Consider the following 14,579-nt stretch of genomic DNA (forward strand, 5'->3'; position numbering starts at 1 on the left):
AATGTGAATAAATGTGTACAAAAGGAGACTGCGAGGTGTCTTAGTAATGTGAGCAGCAGAAGCCAAAAAAAGTGGTATATGAGAATTAGACAGGAAATGGAATCCTGTTAATAGGAATATAACAAAATAAGCAATACAGTATATGACATTTTGTAGTATTTACCTGTTCCCTCTGCACACTGAGCTCCTCCTGGCCTCTGGTAGCCTGATCTTTTTGCCTCTCCAGGTTGTTCTGCACCCCCAAAAGCTGCTGCTCATAGTGCCGCTTCAGCTCAGCGTCCTTCTCTGGAACTGCTAAATTGCCAGGAGTAGAGACAAGAAGTGCGAGTAAACAACCACTAATCTGAGAAGATCTTTGGTATTAAGCATCGTCTATGTAAAAGATTTACAGAAGGTTTGAGAATTGAATTGCCTCATCAAAACAGTCATCAGTGCTGCTGTTGTTGCTAATATTTTTTATTCCAGTAATTACCAATCTAATCTTTTTTCATCTGGGTTCCCCGCCCGAAGTCTTTAATGTTGGCCTATAAAATAATATCTGAAACTGCATATCCCCATTTTCATTTTCCGCACCGTATGCATCAAAGCGCTTGTGTTTGTTAGGTTCATATTCATTATTTTAACATTACATCTGTAGTGACTAAATGGAGGATGTGGTAGAAAGCTAATTCAAATCCCCCCTTTCTTCCTCACCATCTGATGCTGCCTCTTGTCTGATTGGCTGCTGCTTGGCCAGCTGCTGCTCCAGCTCCAGCGTGCGGGCGAGGACCGACTGGACGTAGCCTTCTCTCTGCGCGTCGTACGCCAGCCACTGCTGGTTCTTCTCAAGAGCCTGGGGGTGAAATGCACAACCAAGAAACGTTCTTACAATGTTCTGTATATTTAAAGATTTGACCGATCCAATTCAAAGCCACCACTGTAATAAATGTGTAAATGACAGTGAGAGTTGGTTCTAATCAAGTATGTGGCCTAAAATATTCAAAATGTTTATTTCAAGATTCAAAAGGTTTTATTGTCATATGCACAAAGCTACAGTGTATAAATGGCAATGAAATGATTCTGACCTGAGCTCCTCCAACAATGCAACATATATAATAAAATACAAAATAAAAAGTAGTGTAAAAAGTCTATATACATGTAAATAGAATATGATATGTACAAGAACAGAATATGAAACAAATCTATCCAATAGCTCAGTGTCTTCATGTATTGAAAGACATTATGATGGCTCCTAGACATTTAATGATGAATTTTAAAGCATTATTTCACTGTCCATGAACAGGGTGTAATGAAAAGACATGTTTAAAATATATTGCAGAATTATACGATATTTCAGATATAAAGCTTTGGTACGAAGGCAATTTTCCAATATTAAGAACGTGCGTACTAAAATAGAGAAAAAAAGTCACATACAAACAAACTTAGTTAATCATCGAATAGACTTACGTCTCTCAGTTGATCTTGAACCAAAGCCAAGTCTGCAGGAGGCACCTGTCCATTCTGTAGAGAGAAAAACCATCAAATAAAACCCTATGCCTGAAAAACACAGTAGTGGCTTCAACAAAAGAAATGAATACAATGCACTGCTGTCTGGAACCTTTTCGTTTGTTATTCTGGTCGTGTTGCTGTTGTGGAGGTGGCTCTCAGAGGGATCTAAGTTTAAGTAAAATTACAGACAGCACTGATGGCCTCTGCGCCAATATTCCACAAGTACTATGTACTTATGTGTATTGTGTGCAAACAAAATCATTACAGACAGTAAAAACGGTAGGTTTACCACAAGCTTAAAATCCCTCCTAGGCTTTGCTGGTTTGAATTATTCATTGTCTTTATTTTGAACAAAGCATTTAAGCAAGTGATCAATCTATGCAATCCTTGGCCTCATATCCCAGGGCACCAACGTTAAGCCAGTTCCTAGAAAGCTGTCAGTCATTTCATAATTCTGTGACCTTTCCCTGAGGTCTTTATGTCTGATCCCAGTCAATATTTAAGCTGGAGCAAGCCCTTTACAACAGGAGGCATCATCTCTATGAGCCCTCATACTTCCAGACAAGCATCGTGAGCTGGTCAACTTTTTCCAGATGGATTTCAAACTCATATCCCTCGTCTCATAGGCTAAGCATACAATTAGCTTATGTAAAACCTGAGAAGGGAGGAAGGAGGAAGGTTTGGGTCAGGGTCTGCCGGTCAGATTATGTTGAGTAATGCTGAAGAAGCTAAGCCGAGGGGTCAGAAAGATCCTGGAGCATTATTAAGAAGACAGAGATAAGGACACCCACTCGCACTGGGACCTGAAAGACACCCATATCTATAGGGACTGACAAGTAACAAGCATTCCCATCCATTTACAGTGTTTCCCATACATTGATTTATTTGTGGCGGACCGCCACAATTAAATATCGTCAATTTGGTGGTCTAATGGATAGTGAGGTGGGCTAATGATCGGAAGGTTGCGAGTTCAAATCCCGCCTGGAACACGCCCTCAGTTACTCCAGGGAGAATGTCCCTGTAATTGGTCATTGTAAGTTGCTTTGGAATAAGGCGTCTGTTAAATGCCTGAATTGTAAATTATATTTTTGGGAGAATAAACCCCACAGATCCTCAACTCCGGTGTGTCTCACTCATTAAGAACGCAACACAAAGCAACAAGAACGTTGTCTACAGTAGCCATGAACTTGCATGTATTTTCTTGCCGGGGAGGGGGGGTGCGGTGCGGTGCCCCCACAAATAGAATCAAATTCTGTGGGAAACACTGATTTATATACATAATACGCTGCCTTTTAATACTTTTCAACCTTGAGACTAAAAGTACGGACCATGTGAGAACATTTAGATTCAAAGACGGTATTTTCCAGCACTGTGGTGACCTTTGGGTGGAAAAACAAAAGCAAGAAGGGAAAAGAACTGCATATTTCTCTTGTTAAAATCTCCTCTTTTCTTTCTTTCTTCACATCCTCCCACTCTTTTGGCTCTAGACACATTTTAAACAATACTGTAACAACAGGAACTATATTAGTTGGTTTTGATTATTAATAAATATGAATGATGAATGGGCTTAGCAGTTGGTTTTTACCATGAAGGGTTTAACTGATTTCGTAGGATGTGGAGCACAGGGTAATAATAAGAGCTCTTAATGCATTTTGAGTTTTAATTAAAATAGGGACATTATGCACAAGCACCACTCTTTGAAAAACTGGGTCAGAAATCATGATATTTAGCTTAATTTTTTTTTAAATAAAGTCCAAGTTGTTTTGACTGTGATCCCCGAGTCTTCAGCCACCCGACTTCCTGAATTATTGCGATTAAGCTTCCTTTTGCTGTAAAGAAGCGAAGTAGAACATAGAGGATGGCTCTGTGAGAGTGTAGTGAAGGCCCGCTGTGCTCAAAGCATCAAAGGGCTGGAGAGGAATCACAGCTGCTTTTTAAATGGAAGGAAATCCTATAATTGTGTGGGAGTGCCAACCACTGGTATATTAAATAATCCTTCTCTTTCACTACAATGTGTTATTGTACAGGTATGGTATGGATGAGAAGAAAAACCATGGACTGACATGTGTATTTATATTCACAATATTTCCTTTTTGGTCTTCTATTATCAGAGCTTTATCTTTCATTACGGATATTCTCTGGAGAGAAGGTAAAGACAGCAGCTGAGGAAAACAATGAAAGGTCACACAGTGCCACCCAGTGGACGGGGATATAACTGCATTTGCATTTCAAAATAAACCACCCCTGATGCAGTAGATTCACTGAAGAATTATATAACAATAAAATAAAATTACACAAATCTAAGGTGCACTAGCTACTGATCAAAATAGATGTGTATTCAGAATTCTGAACAAATACCACAACGATTATGATCAACTTATATATTTATTTGTTCCTTTGAAAACCGATTTCTGTTCTGACACTTGCTAGATCTAATGGTAATTAATCACTAAAATGTTTATTGTCATGTGAAAAAGAGTCATTTGAAAACAATATCTCTGCTGCATTTACGCTGTAGATAAGAAAGGGGGGGGGGGTGTTAAGATTATTTTGGAATTGGAGGCACAGGACAGAGTTGTACAAATGTACGTTTTTCAATTCTTTTTTTACTGTTTTTTAATAAATCCATAGGGTAATTTTCAATAACTTAAGTTACTGAATAAGAACTTTTTAATTAGCAACCCTAATAACCCCATTAACTCTATTCATGACCTGTACCAGTAAAAAGTAGCCAAACAGCTACATTTGAAATACAACTCTATGATTAGGAAGGTTCACTACCCCAATAAGATAATTGCTTATGTGGAAAAGGAGGCAAACTTGAATGGCACTGACAACTTTCCTAACTAATGAGAACATCTAGACAGGTATAGGGTCAATTAGGTGGTCAACCTACCGTCGCCTGTGTTTCCAGGGACTGGCAGCGGGCAGAAACAGTGGTCAGCTGGTTTTTCAGGTTCCCCGTCTCCTGTGACAAACTGTGGAACATCGTGTCTCTCTGATCGGCCTCCTTCCTCCGCTGCTCCAGCTGGGCCTGCAGGGATGCCACAACCTGAAATACACAACAATGTGAATAAACAACACCTTGACTAGTCTACACATCAACCTGTTATTTCTTTGTTTATGCAGGTAGATATTTGCATTTATCAAATCAATGATCTGCTTCACACCAATGGCATTACATGGCTGGCACTCTGTTGGTATTGGCCACTGAGCAGATCTGGTTTTAGCACTTTTGTTGCAAATGTGATTTAATTGAATAAAACATTCAAAAAGATGTGGTATAAACAGTAGCTCATAATCCATTTACCAGCATGCAATTTCCAAGTTTTAGCCTGAATCGCCTCGCAGGTAGCCTAAATTAATAAATAATGTATTCAACAACAGAAAGAGATTTCACAATGATTAGCAACAACAACCTCAACTAAACAGCATCAATGTATCCAGCTGCGTCATGAACACAGAGGCATAACAGTGGGAGAAAGCTGGTTTATAAATATCAAGTGAACAGCATATGTTAGTATGCATCTTTTGCTGGCTGTCTAAACGTCGCTTAGCTGAGCTGCTGTCAGATATGGGATTGAAGCTATTTCCCCCCCAACTGTGTTTTATGGCAGCTCAGTGGGAGCATGATATTTGTTTTTCCTGACAGTTGTCAGCTGCCAGCAATACATATGCCAGCAATACAATGCCGAAAGTGCAGCACATCTTTACAACTTGGGGAGCAGTCTCAGAGACACAGCTCTAGGTATATCTCTTCAACATTGGCAGAATTACTCAGCATTTCCAAATCAGTCTTTCTGTGAGTCCATCTGTAGTCATCTGACCATGCTGTCAGATGACATTTATAGATATACTGTACTGATAAATTGGATTTTTGTAACCCTACATTTGTGCAGAAGATGAGTCATGTGTACATACTTCTCCTCCTTTAGCTGACAGCTGCCGTCTCATTGTTTCTAGATCCTGCTCTTTAACAAGCAACTGCTGATTGTTTCTCTCTCGCAGCGTCTCAAGGGACAGGATCCTCTGGAATGACATGAAGGAAATATGTAAACATTAAAATACAAAACAAGGGAAACAGATAGACAGACATGAAGAGAATCCTGAAGTTAAATCCCTCAATACACCTTACAAATAAACATTTATTTACCTCCAGCAGCTTGCTTTTGTCTGAGTCAGGGGGTTTGATGTGTCGTTTGGCCAGTTCATCAATCTTTTTCCTGAGGTGAGCGTTCTCCTTCCTGACTTTCTCCAGCTCTGCCTCAGCCTTGGAAGCAGAGCTGCTGGATTTGAAGCCCAACCTGGTGACGATGGTCTCTTTGGCTCCTTTAGACATGGCTTCTTTGTTAGGTGGTAAGGAAGTTACCTGGACTTCTAAAAAAAAAAAAATACAAAAACACATTTTACAGTAAGTAAAATGCACCGGATGTGTATTATATTGCCTGAAATCATTTGGATAACAAATAATACAACTGAATGGAAACACCCTTGTGAAATATCCCAAATTAACTGACAGATTGTATACTAAACTTTATCAATAATATTAAAGTATGCAGATCAGTAGTGTACATTGGGAGAAAAATAAACATATTTGTCACTAAATCATAGTTGGAGTCTTTCAAGTAAATAGACGTTTGTTTTTACATTCATTTACAAGCACATTTCACCAAAATGTATCCCCTTTTATGGACATTAATGTATATTTAAATTAAACATCAATAACACAGATTACTCGACAGTGAAACTGACAGTGAAACTGACAGTTCCTGAACGTAACACACATCCTCGCACCTGTCTTTAGTTGAAAGCTTTTAATAAACTATCGTTACATCGTTATAATTTCACGCTGTGTATTTTATAACAAACACATTAAAGCCAACATTACTGGCGGTGAGTAATACATGAGAAAATACACTTACATATGAAGCGAAGTGAAGATATCCAGTGAAACTAGTCAGTAACAACAAGACCGTTTTCTAACCAAACGTTTTCGTTTCCTGAAGTTTGAATTGCAGCGCGCTGACGTCATATCCGTGATGCGCAGTGGGGTGCGTTTGTTTACGCAAACCTGAGTGTCCCGAAATACGACTGGTGGGCGGAACGGTGTGAAAAACACAGTTATGAAGACTGCTATCATTCAATATGTGTCTCTTTACTTACATTATCGTTTTCAATCAAATTACGTGAGAAGCCAGCCTTTTATTTTCTTCTTGTCTTCAACGACTGTTAAACCGGACTACCCGTTGCATTCAATGAAGCGAACCCAAGGAGGAGAGCCCACCCAAACTTGTTCTTCGTGTTCTTTCTGCTGTATCTCGGCACTGAGAAACCTTTCAGTGACACACATCATAATGAAGCATATTTTTATAGAAATGTTTTTGCCAGAAAACCGCTACAAATGAAGTGCATTTCCTGCATAGTGTTTGATAATACCCATTGGCTAAAATACTGTAACATTATACTCCCATTCATAATCAAGGAGCATCTTAAGAGATTGTTGATGGTGCTATAGTAGGCCTATGTGTTCCCAGCATTGCAACTTCAAATTCACTGAATTATCATATATTTCTCTACTCTAGCTCTGTTTTAATAGTGGCACACAATGTGAAAGTGTACAGTAAGCACCAACAGTTTCGGGAATGTGATGTTCATACTTGCTGTGTGTGTGTGTGTGTGTGTGTGTGTGTGTGTGTGTGTGTGTGTGTGTGTGTGTGTGTGTTGCCTACATTCCTCCAGGTGTGTGTCAGGCACAGAGGTGAAGAGACAGGAAAGAACATTGAAGCTGTGGGGAAGGACAATGGTAAGACAAAACCACCTCATTATGATCAATTGTGGTGTGTTAATACTTTTTATTTAAACATTAATAAGGTATGGGAGTATCATTAATACACTTGACCTTAATGTTCTCATTAACGCATTCTCCAAGTTCCACACAGCCTATTAATGTCCTACATGTTAAGTATTTATAAGCATTTCAGGTGGTATTTTGCAGGTTTGATATTTCTTCCTTTAATAGCTTTGCCAAATGACATGTTTACAATAGCAGTGTTAAATAATGGCATAAACAAAGTGTGTAAAGAGAAGTAGTACCTTGACCCTTGACCTTCAATATTTCACAACAGCGTAATGATCAATTAAAGCTCAGTGTGTATGCCTTCATCAGAGCAAACAGAGGCAATGGTTCAAATAATTATACAATAACAACAACATTAAATAATCAGACTTGCCACTAGGCATTTTTTATGCTTTATAAGATTTGTTTTCTTGTGGCATGGGGAATACCCTGACTCACATGTAATTCTTAGATCTGAGCATAAGCCAAATAAATCAGTCAAAATAACCAATAGGATATCTTACAGTAACAGTCAATTCCTTAAACCTATTGCATTCAGCCAATAAATGTACACAAATCTCTATCAAATGTACTGATACAAAATGTGTTAATGTAAGAAAAAGCAATAACATAATTCATCTTCTTACTTTATAGTTTTTCTTTGCAAAGCAGTCAACCCTGATTGCCATTTGTCTGTATCTATATTTCTGCCTAAAAAATGTGTTTTTTTCAACATTTCACTACAGGTGATATTGAGAAAAAAACATTTCACTTCTGTGAACGGACTGGATGATCTCTGTAAATCTGTTAAAACTAAAAATCAACAACCTTTATGTTTTTCTTGTATGCAATTAAAGGGTTGGTATTATAAACTATCATCCTTGCTTTCATTAGACGGTAAAATGTGGCAGTGTTTCAATTCCATTAACTTGATTTGAGGTAAAACCAACAAATAAATTGTGGCAATTTATTTTACTTTTTGAAAAATTGTTTATACGTTCTTCTAGCCTCAAAACCGTTAACAGAGGAACACGTTCATTTCAATCTGTAATACTGGCAGCAAGTCAGACCTTTCGTAAAATGCTTCAAATGAAAAACGTCTGTCAGTCAACAGGGTGTTCCTCTCTGTGGCCTTGGTGTAAATAGTGGCTAACAACTGTGAATTGTAAGTACCGTAATAGCCAAGTATTGTTGCATTCACAATGTTCCTTCATATTAAAAGTAAAGGTATAGGCTCGAGTTGCTCGGATACACCTTGAATTCTTCGGTTTCCTACTGTATAGTAGGGGGTCAACGTTGTACACACATAATGATTTTCAAAATACAAAGAAGGTAATTGCACAACTGCGACAAATTGAAGGCTGAGCATAAGAAAGAAGTAGAAAAAATGTCTGGTCAATATAGTTTTGTTTATTGGAATGGCAATATCTACAGGCTCCGAAGCTGTTTTATAATTACATCTGATTGTGTGGTGTATGTTACAATTGCAGCTGCACACCTCTACACACAACTATTCATAAAGGTTAACATTGTTTCCAGTGGTTATATTCTGGTCTACTAATCTATCTAGCAGTAACTCCAAGCTGAGGAACAATAACAGCATGGATCTGTATGAAGCCAGTAATGGGCTGCTTGGTCAAAGGGCACCCCGCGATGCATTTTGTTGCATGCTCATTAAAGAATTCAGGGAGACAACAGCATGACAAGTAACATGTAAACTAATAATAAGGTATGAAAGCTGTATCTGGACTACAGCATTAAATACGTTCTTTTCATTTCACCGTTCTGTGATTCACAGAGCTGCCTCGGCCTGGCCCCCGGGTGTCTCACTAGGGGCAGTGAGGGGCTTGGCTCATGGATCAGTCCCCCGGTGAGCCATGTCCGCATCATCAGAGCACGAGTGGCTCCAGCACTCTGCAGCAGACCTCATGCTGGCCTGCAAAACTGACTGGCCTTGCTATATCGCCTGAAGCTGGATCACTGGGTGACCTGTGAGAGGCACACTTCTGTATAATGCATAAGCCAAATCACCTTGATCAGATCAGAGATCAGATAAAACTTTAATGAAATGGGGCTGCAGAGAGTAAACAGTGGCAATAGGGATGGTTTCTACATTTTTTGTAGGTGTTAATGTGAGTATCAGTGTAAACAGGCCGGGCACAGCTAGTGAAAGCCAACAGGTCTTCCTCCCTATAGTTGCCACTGTTAACAATGTCTGCTGCTGAGCCTAACACCTGGGACAGTTCATTTTATATTATTGTTATTACTGTTATTATATAGTCTTGATACAACTGACACTTTATTTGATATTGAAAATGTTAACTTACATGTACAACTTCTATTTTATTTAAATAAAAAATGTGAACTTCTATTTACTACTGTTATGTCTTGAGTGTGCAATAAAGAGAACCTACATGGCGATTAAACAGATCCTGTATCTTGCTTATTTCTCCTCTGACACTTTATCTTTAGTGACCTGTGTAGCATCCTAGACATCACATGCAAGTGATTATTCTGATACCATCATGTTTCATCGGTTATAAACTGGCGAAGCTTTATTTGTCCTTTATTTATCAACAATCTTGCAACCTTGTGGGGGAATGGCAGGGGCACATACACAAATATGATAATTTATATAATTTTAAATATTATTTGACCTAAAACTAAATGTTTTTATGAATGTCCTCTGAGGAGGACATGGGGATTTGCTAACTTTTAATTCCCCCCCCATTTTAGTCCACTATGGGCCAAAACTAACATGTAGGTTTCCATAGTGTTTATGGCAGACGGATGCAGTGGGTCTCAGGAAGATATATATAATAAAGGTGTGTTTGCTGCTGAGCCTATTTACTGTGCATACAACACACCTGGCACAGTTTATTGTTATTATATTGCCACACTGTACACTATTGTAATGTTGCCTGTCTTGACTGTGGTAAATAAAAGAGAACCAAAAGCACTGTACAAAAGATCAGCTTTATTGTGAAAATGTTTACAATGTACAACTTACACGCTGTTCAGATGCCTCATAAGGGCTGTGCGTGCGTCTTGCCCCCCAGCCTCGGCAATGGCTGGCGCTGGCCCATCAAGCTGGGTCGCCGGTAAGGCAGTCCATTCCTCCCTGTACTCATCATTACTCTCACAAAGGTTATGTAATATGCAACATGCTGCCACCTGGATTTTGATCTTGTCCATCGTGCAGTCGTTTCTTTTCATCAAGCACCGCCATCTGCCCTTCAGTCTGCCAAAAGCGTTCTCCACCACCACTCATGCTCGGCTTGTTTTGTGATTGTACACAAGTTGCTCGGGTGTGAGCCTTCCTTGGAAAGGTTTCATCAGCCATCTTTGCCCGGTGTAGGCTGAGTCACCAAGGATATAGTAACCCACATCATGTCCACCAATATTTCTTGTTACATGAGGAAGTAGACCACCCTTTTCCACAAAACTACACAGTGATGACATGCCTAACACTCTGCTATCATGCATGCTACCTGGTAAGCCAACAAAAACATTCCAAAAGAGGCCCTTACCATCCACAACACCCTGCAGGACGAGCGAGTGCCAGCCTTTGCGGTTTACATACTCGTTGTGGTATTCCTCTGGTCTCAGAATGGGGATGTGTGATCCATCTACTACACCTACACACTGTGGCACACCCCATCTGCGCTCAAAAAATAACGCCATCTCCTCTAACTTCTCAGCGTTCGGCCATGTTATGAACTCAGGAAGGAGTAGGCTCACAACAGAGGAGCAGAACTTGTGCACACAGTAACACACCGTAGATCTGCTGACTCCAAATAAATGAGAGATGGTCCTGTACTCAGAGTTGGTCGCAAGTTTCCACAGTGCTATGGCGATTTTTTTAGGCACAGGGACACACTCCCGGAAGTTGGTGTCGCTTCTCCCCAACGTTGCTTCCAGGCGACTACAGAGGTATTGGAAAGAGTGCTTGGACATTCGGAAATCTTGGATCCACTGCACATCGGTGTACGTTGGCACCACCTTCTCCCACCAGGCCGATGTTCTATTGTTCACCCAGAGAGAGCGCGGGACACGACGCGTTCCGTAGTATTTGCATATCTGGAACACATACAAAGGCGCAAATTAGCTCTACATAACTCCACAAATCCTACATTAGATCAACCCGGTATCACGACGTGAACATGTGACGATCTACCATGCTGGGAGACGTGAATATGTCAAGAGAAGAGCTCGACGAAAACACTCGTGAAAAGTGATGTTTAAAACTCAGTTAATGGGGTTCATTCACTGGCGCTTCCACAAACAACAACCAACATAATTGTTACATTCAAATGAAGTAGCCTACATTATTCAAGTTTACATTAACTTTGGATAATAACACGGGAGAAATGAGCAGAAGCGCTCTCTTTTCCTTTCTCCCCCTCTCTCTCTCTCTCCTGACAGCCTGTCAGTATCTCATGCAGCTCACTGATCCAGTAATGAGTGACAGTGAAGAATAAATATATTTATAACTAGTTCCAAACGTAGATAAAATAGCTAAGTGTGTTAGGTCTAACTCTTGTGTGTTTTGCTCTGCTCACCGGTCCGTCACAGCGGGTGGAGCTGCAGGATTTCTGCTTCACACACGTTGCAAACCGCTATTTTATTGTCTTTTTCGGACACATTAAAATACTGCCAGACTGGTAAAGCGATTTTGGCGAGCTTGTTTTGCCGCAGACAGAGAAAAGTGTCATGTATGTTACGTCTCGCGATCGGCCTTTTTAGAGAGCACCGATCGATCGGCAGAGAGTGAGTATCGGCCGATATCGATCGCCACGCAAAAACTGCGGCATTTTTACAGCTCCTTATGGGTAATGCAATTTGTGAAGTGCTTTCCTCTGTGGTGAAACTATCAGCACTGCATTACGGAGGAAAGCGGCAGAAAGTCGCCTGGAGTTAAAGAGTGGGGCTGCGTTGCGTGCATGGCTTCCTTCTGCAGATAACGGGGAGACGCGCTCTGGCGGCGGTCTCGTTCAGGATCCGAAAATAAAATAAATATTTTGTACACTTATTCCTAGTGTGCCACTGGTTATGGTGCCGCGTGCCATTGGTGGCACGCGTGCCAGGGGTTGCCGACCCCTGCCCTAGCTGGTCGACACCTCTTTTAGCAGAAACTAAGGCTACATTAATGTATTAAATCGATGTTAATCCATGTGTGTGGAGGTGAGGATGTGGAATTAACGGACGTGACGTTGTGCGATTGCGTTGCCAGGCAACGCAATTTACAAACTCTTCAACTACAACCCTAATTATATTTAAAAACATTTTAGAAGGCCTCACGAAATACTTTAATGTAAATTAAAATGTAAATGTGAAGGGGTGTGTGTAATGTGGTGATTGACATTACCTACACTAATAATATAAAGTTATTATGGCTGTGTGTACCTTGTGTGCACCGCCTAGTGGTTAAAGCACGTTATTGAATTAGTTGTGTGTATATGATATGTCAATGATCCTTAGAAAATCTTGAAATCTTGAAAGGGATATGCAAAATAGCCATTATATACAGTCTTTAATTAACTATTAGTAGAGAATAACGAGTAATGAATATACTTTATAGGGATCTGCAGATAAATGTTTAGTCTTCTCAAGCAGCAACTATCAAATATCTCTCCTGATTGTTGGCACTTGACAATCACCTTTCCCTGCATTTTACTCAGGTGTAACTAAAGCCTGATTTAAGGGTTGTTTATATTTCACATCATTAATCAGAATCTGCAAAGTAACTAAAATAAATGTAGTGGAGTAAAAATACCAGGTTAACCTCTGAATTGTAGTGGAGTAGAATTGCTGTTTTGTTTAGTAATGGATATTGAATATGGAATAAAGGTTTTGACAAGACCTGGTGTAACAATAATCAAAAAGGACATTAAAAGAGCTCCAGATGTCAATGATCTAAACAAAACAGCACACCTGAAATGTATTAAATACTTTATTAAGGGCAGTGAATTCGTTTTTTCTGTATGTTTTTCAAATCAGTGTTATACAGTAGGCTAAGTGTCATAGACAGTGTTACATTGCTATTATTATCCTTAAAATATATATAAAACAAAACCATTTATGATATTTTTTTTTGGGTGGTTTACTAATGACAGTTAATTCTGTTTCTGCTATTGATGGTTTCATTTTTGTGAAAAATAATAAAATAATAAAATGCAATAACGTGCTTTCACCACTAGATGTGCCTTTCTATCAGCTGTGCACCGTTAAGGTGTAAATACAGCCTATCTACCAATTGGATCAAATATAAAAGTCAGCCGAATTAGTATTGATACTGCAAGGAGACGTATTGTGTGAAAATAAATGTAAGATGTTGTTTAATTGCTGATATGTTTATGATCCACGTCACGTTTTCAGTTTTGGCGGCAGTGCTTCCTGTTTGTCCAGAAGTCTTCTCATCAGGGCTCTATAAATACAGAACTACGGCAGATATGTAATATTTAATACAGCCAAACCGTGTATTACAATGCCGTTATGTGATGACCTCCAAAGAGAAAAGCAAGCAAACTCGGAATAAAGTATTATTATTTTTTTTTTTTAATGTTTTCGGATTTCACATCAACAGGAGTCCGGTTAACTAAAATGTCCGTGCGGAACAATACCCCCAACCCATAGATCCGTGGGTGAATAATGTCAATCACCACATTACACACATTCCTTCACATTTACATTTTAATTTACATTAAAGTATTTTGTGAGGCCGTCTAAAATGTTTTTAAATATAATTAGGGTTGTAATTGAAGAGTTTGTAAATTGCGTTGCCTGGCAGCGCAATCGCACAACGTCACGTCCGTTAATTCCACATCCACCTCCACACACATGGATTAACATGGATTTAATACATTAATGTAGCCTTTGTTTCTGCTAAAAGAGGTGTCGACCAGCTAGGGCAACAAGAAAATCGGCAAAATCGAGTGTGACGATTAAAAAATAAATTAAAAACATCTAATTTTGACAATAAAAACCGACCAATAGGCGCGGTAGACCATTTGCTAGGCACTTCTGGGTATTTCTCCACTGGTTGGGCCATGTTAACAATACCGTGTAACTGTCACGTTTGAAGGGACGAAACCGTGACATATTCACGTCTCCCAGCATGGTAGATCGTCACATGTTCACGTCTTGCCGTGATACCGGGTTGCATTAGATAGTATTAATAATTTACTGAACTTACCATTGCTGTTCTTAGGGCGTGAAAACGCTCATCGTTATCAGCCATCCTACGGTGAAACAT

General features: G+C 39.5%; 1 protein-coding gene across 1 annotated transcript in view; it reads right to left on the reverse strand.

Annotated features, from left to right (window-relative positions):
- The window catches only part of pde6c (phosphodiesterase 6C, cGMP-specific, cone, alpha prime), a 29,617-nt gene extending 23,128 nt beyond the window's left edge, over positions 1–6,489 (reverse strand). The window contains exons 1-7 of the mRNA XM_034119482.1: positions 6,411–6,489; positions 5,642–5,865; positions 5,410–5,517; positions 4,385–4,540; positions 1,447–1,500; positions 694–832; positions 164–291 (exon numbers count right to left, since the gene is read on the reverse strand). Of these exons, the coding sequence (XP_033975373.1) occupies positions 164–291; positions 694–832; positions 1,447–1,500; positions 4,385–4,540; positions 5,410–5,517; positions 5,642–5,827 (771 nt within the window). The 5' untranslated portion in view covers positions 5,828–5,865; positions 6,411–6,489. The remainder of the gene's footprint in view (positions 1–163; positions 292–693; positions 833–1,446; positions 1,501–4,384; positions 4,541–5,409; positions 5,518–5,641; positions 5,866–6,410) is intronic.
- Positions 6,490–14,579: the final 8,090 nt, after the last annotated feature.

The sequence above is a fragment of the Trematomus bernacchii genome, unplaced genomic scaffold (genome assembly GCF_902827165.1).
Source record: "Trematomus bernacchii unplaced genomic scaffold, fTreBer1.1, whole genome shotgun sequence".
NCBI classification, from domain to species: Eukaryota; Metazoa; Chordata; class Actinopteri; order Perciformes; family Nototheniidae; genus Trematomus; species Trematomus bernacchii.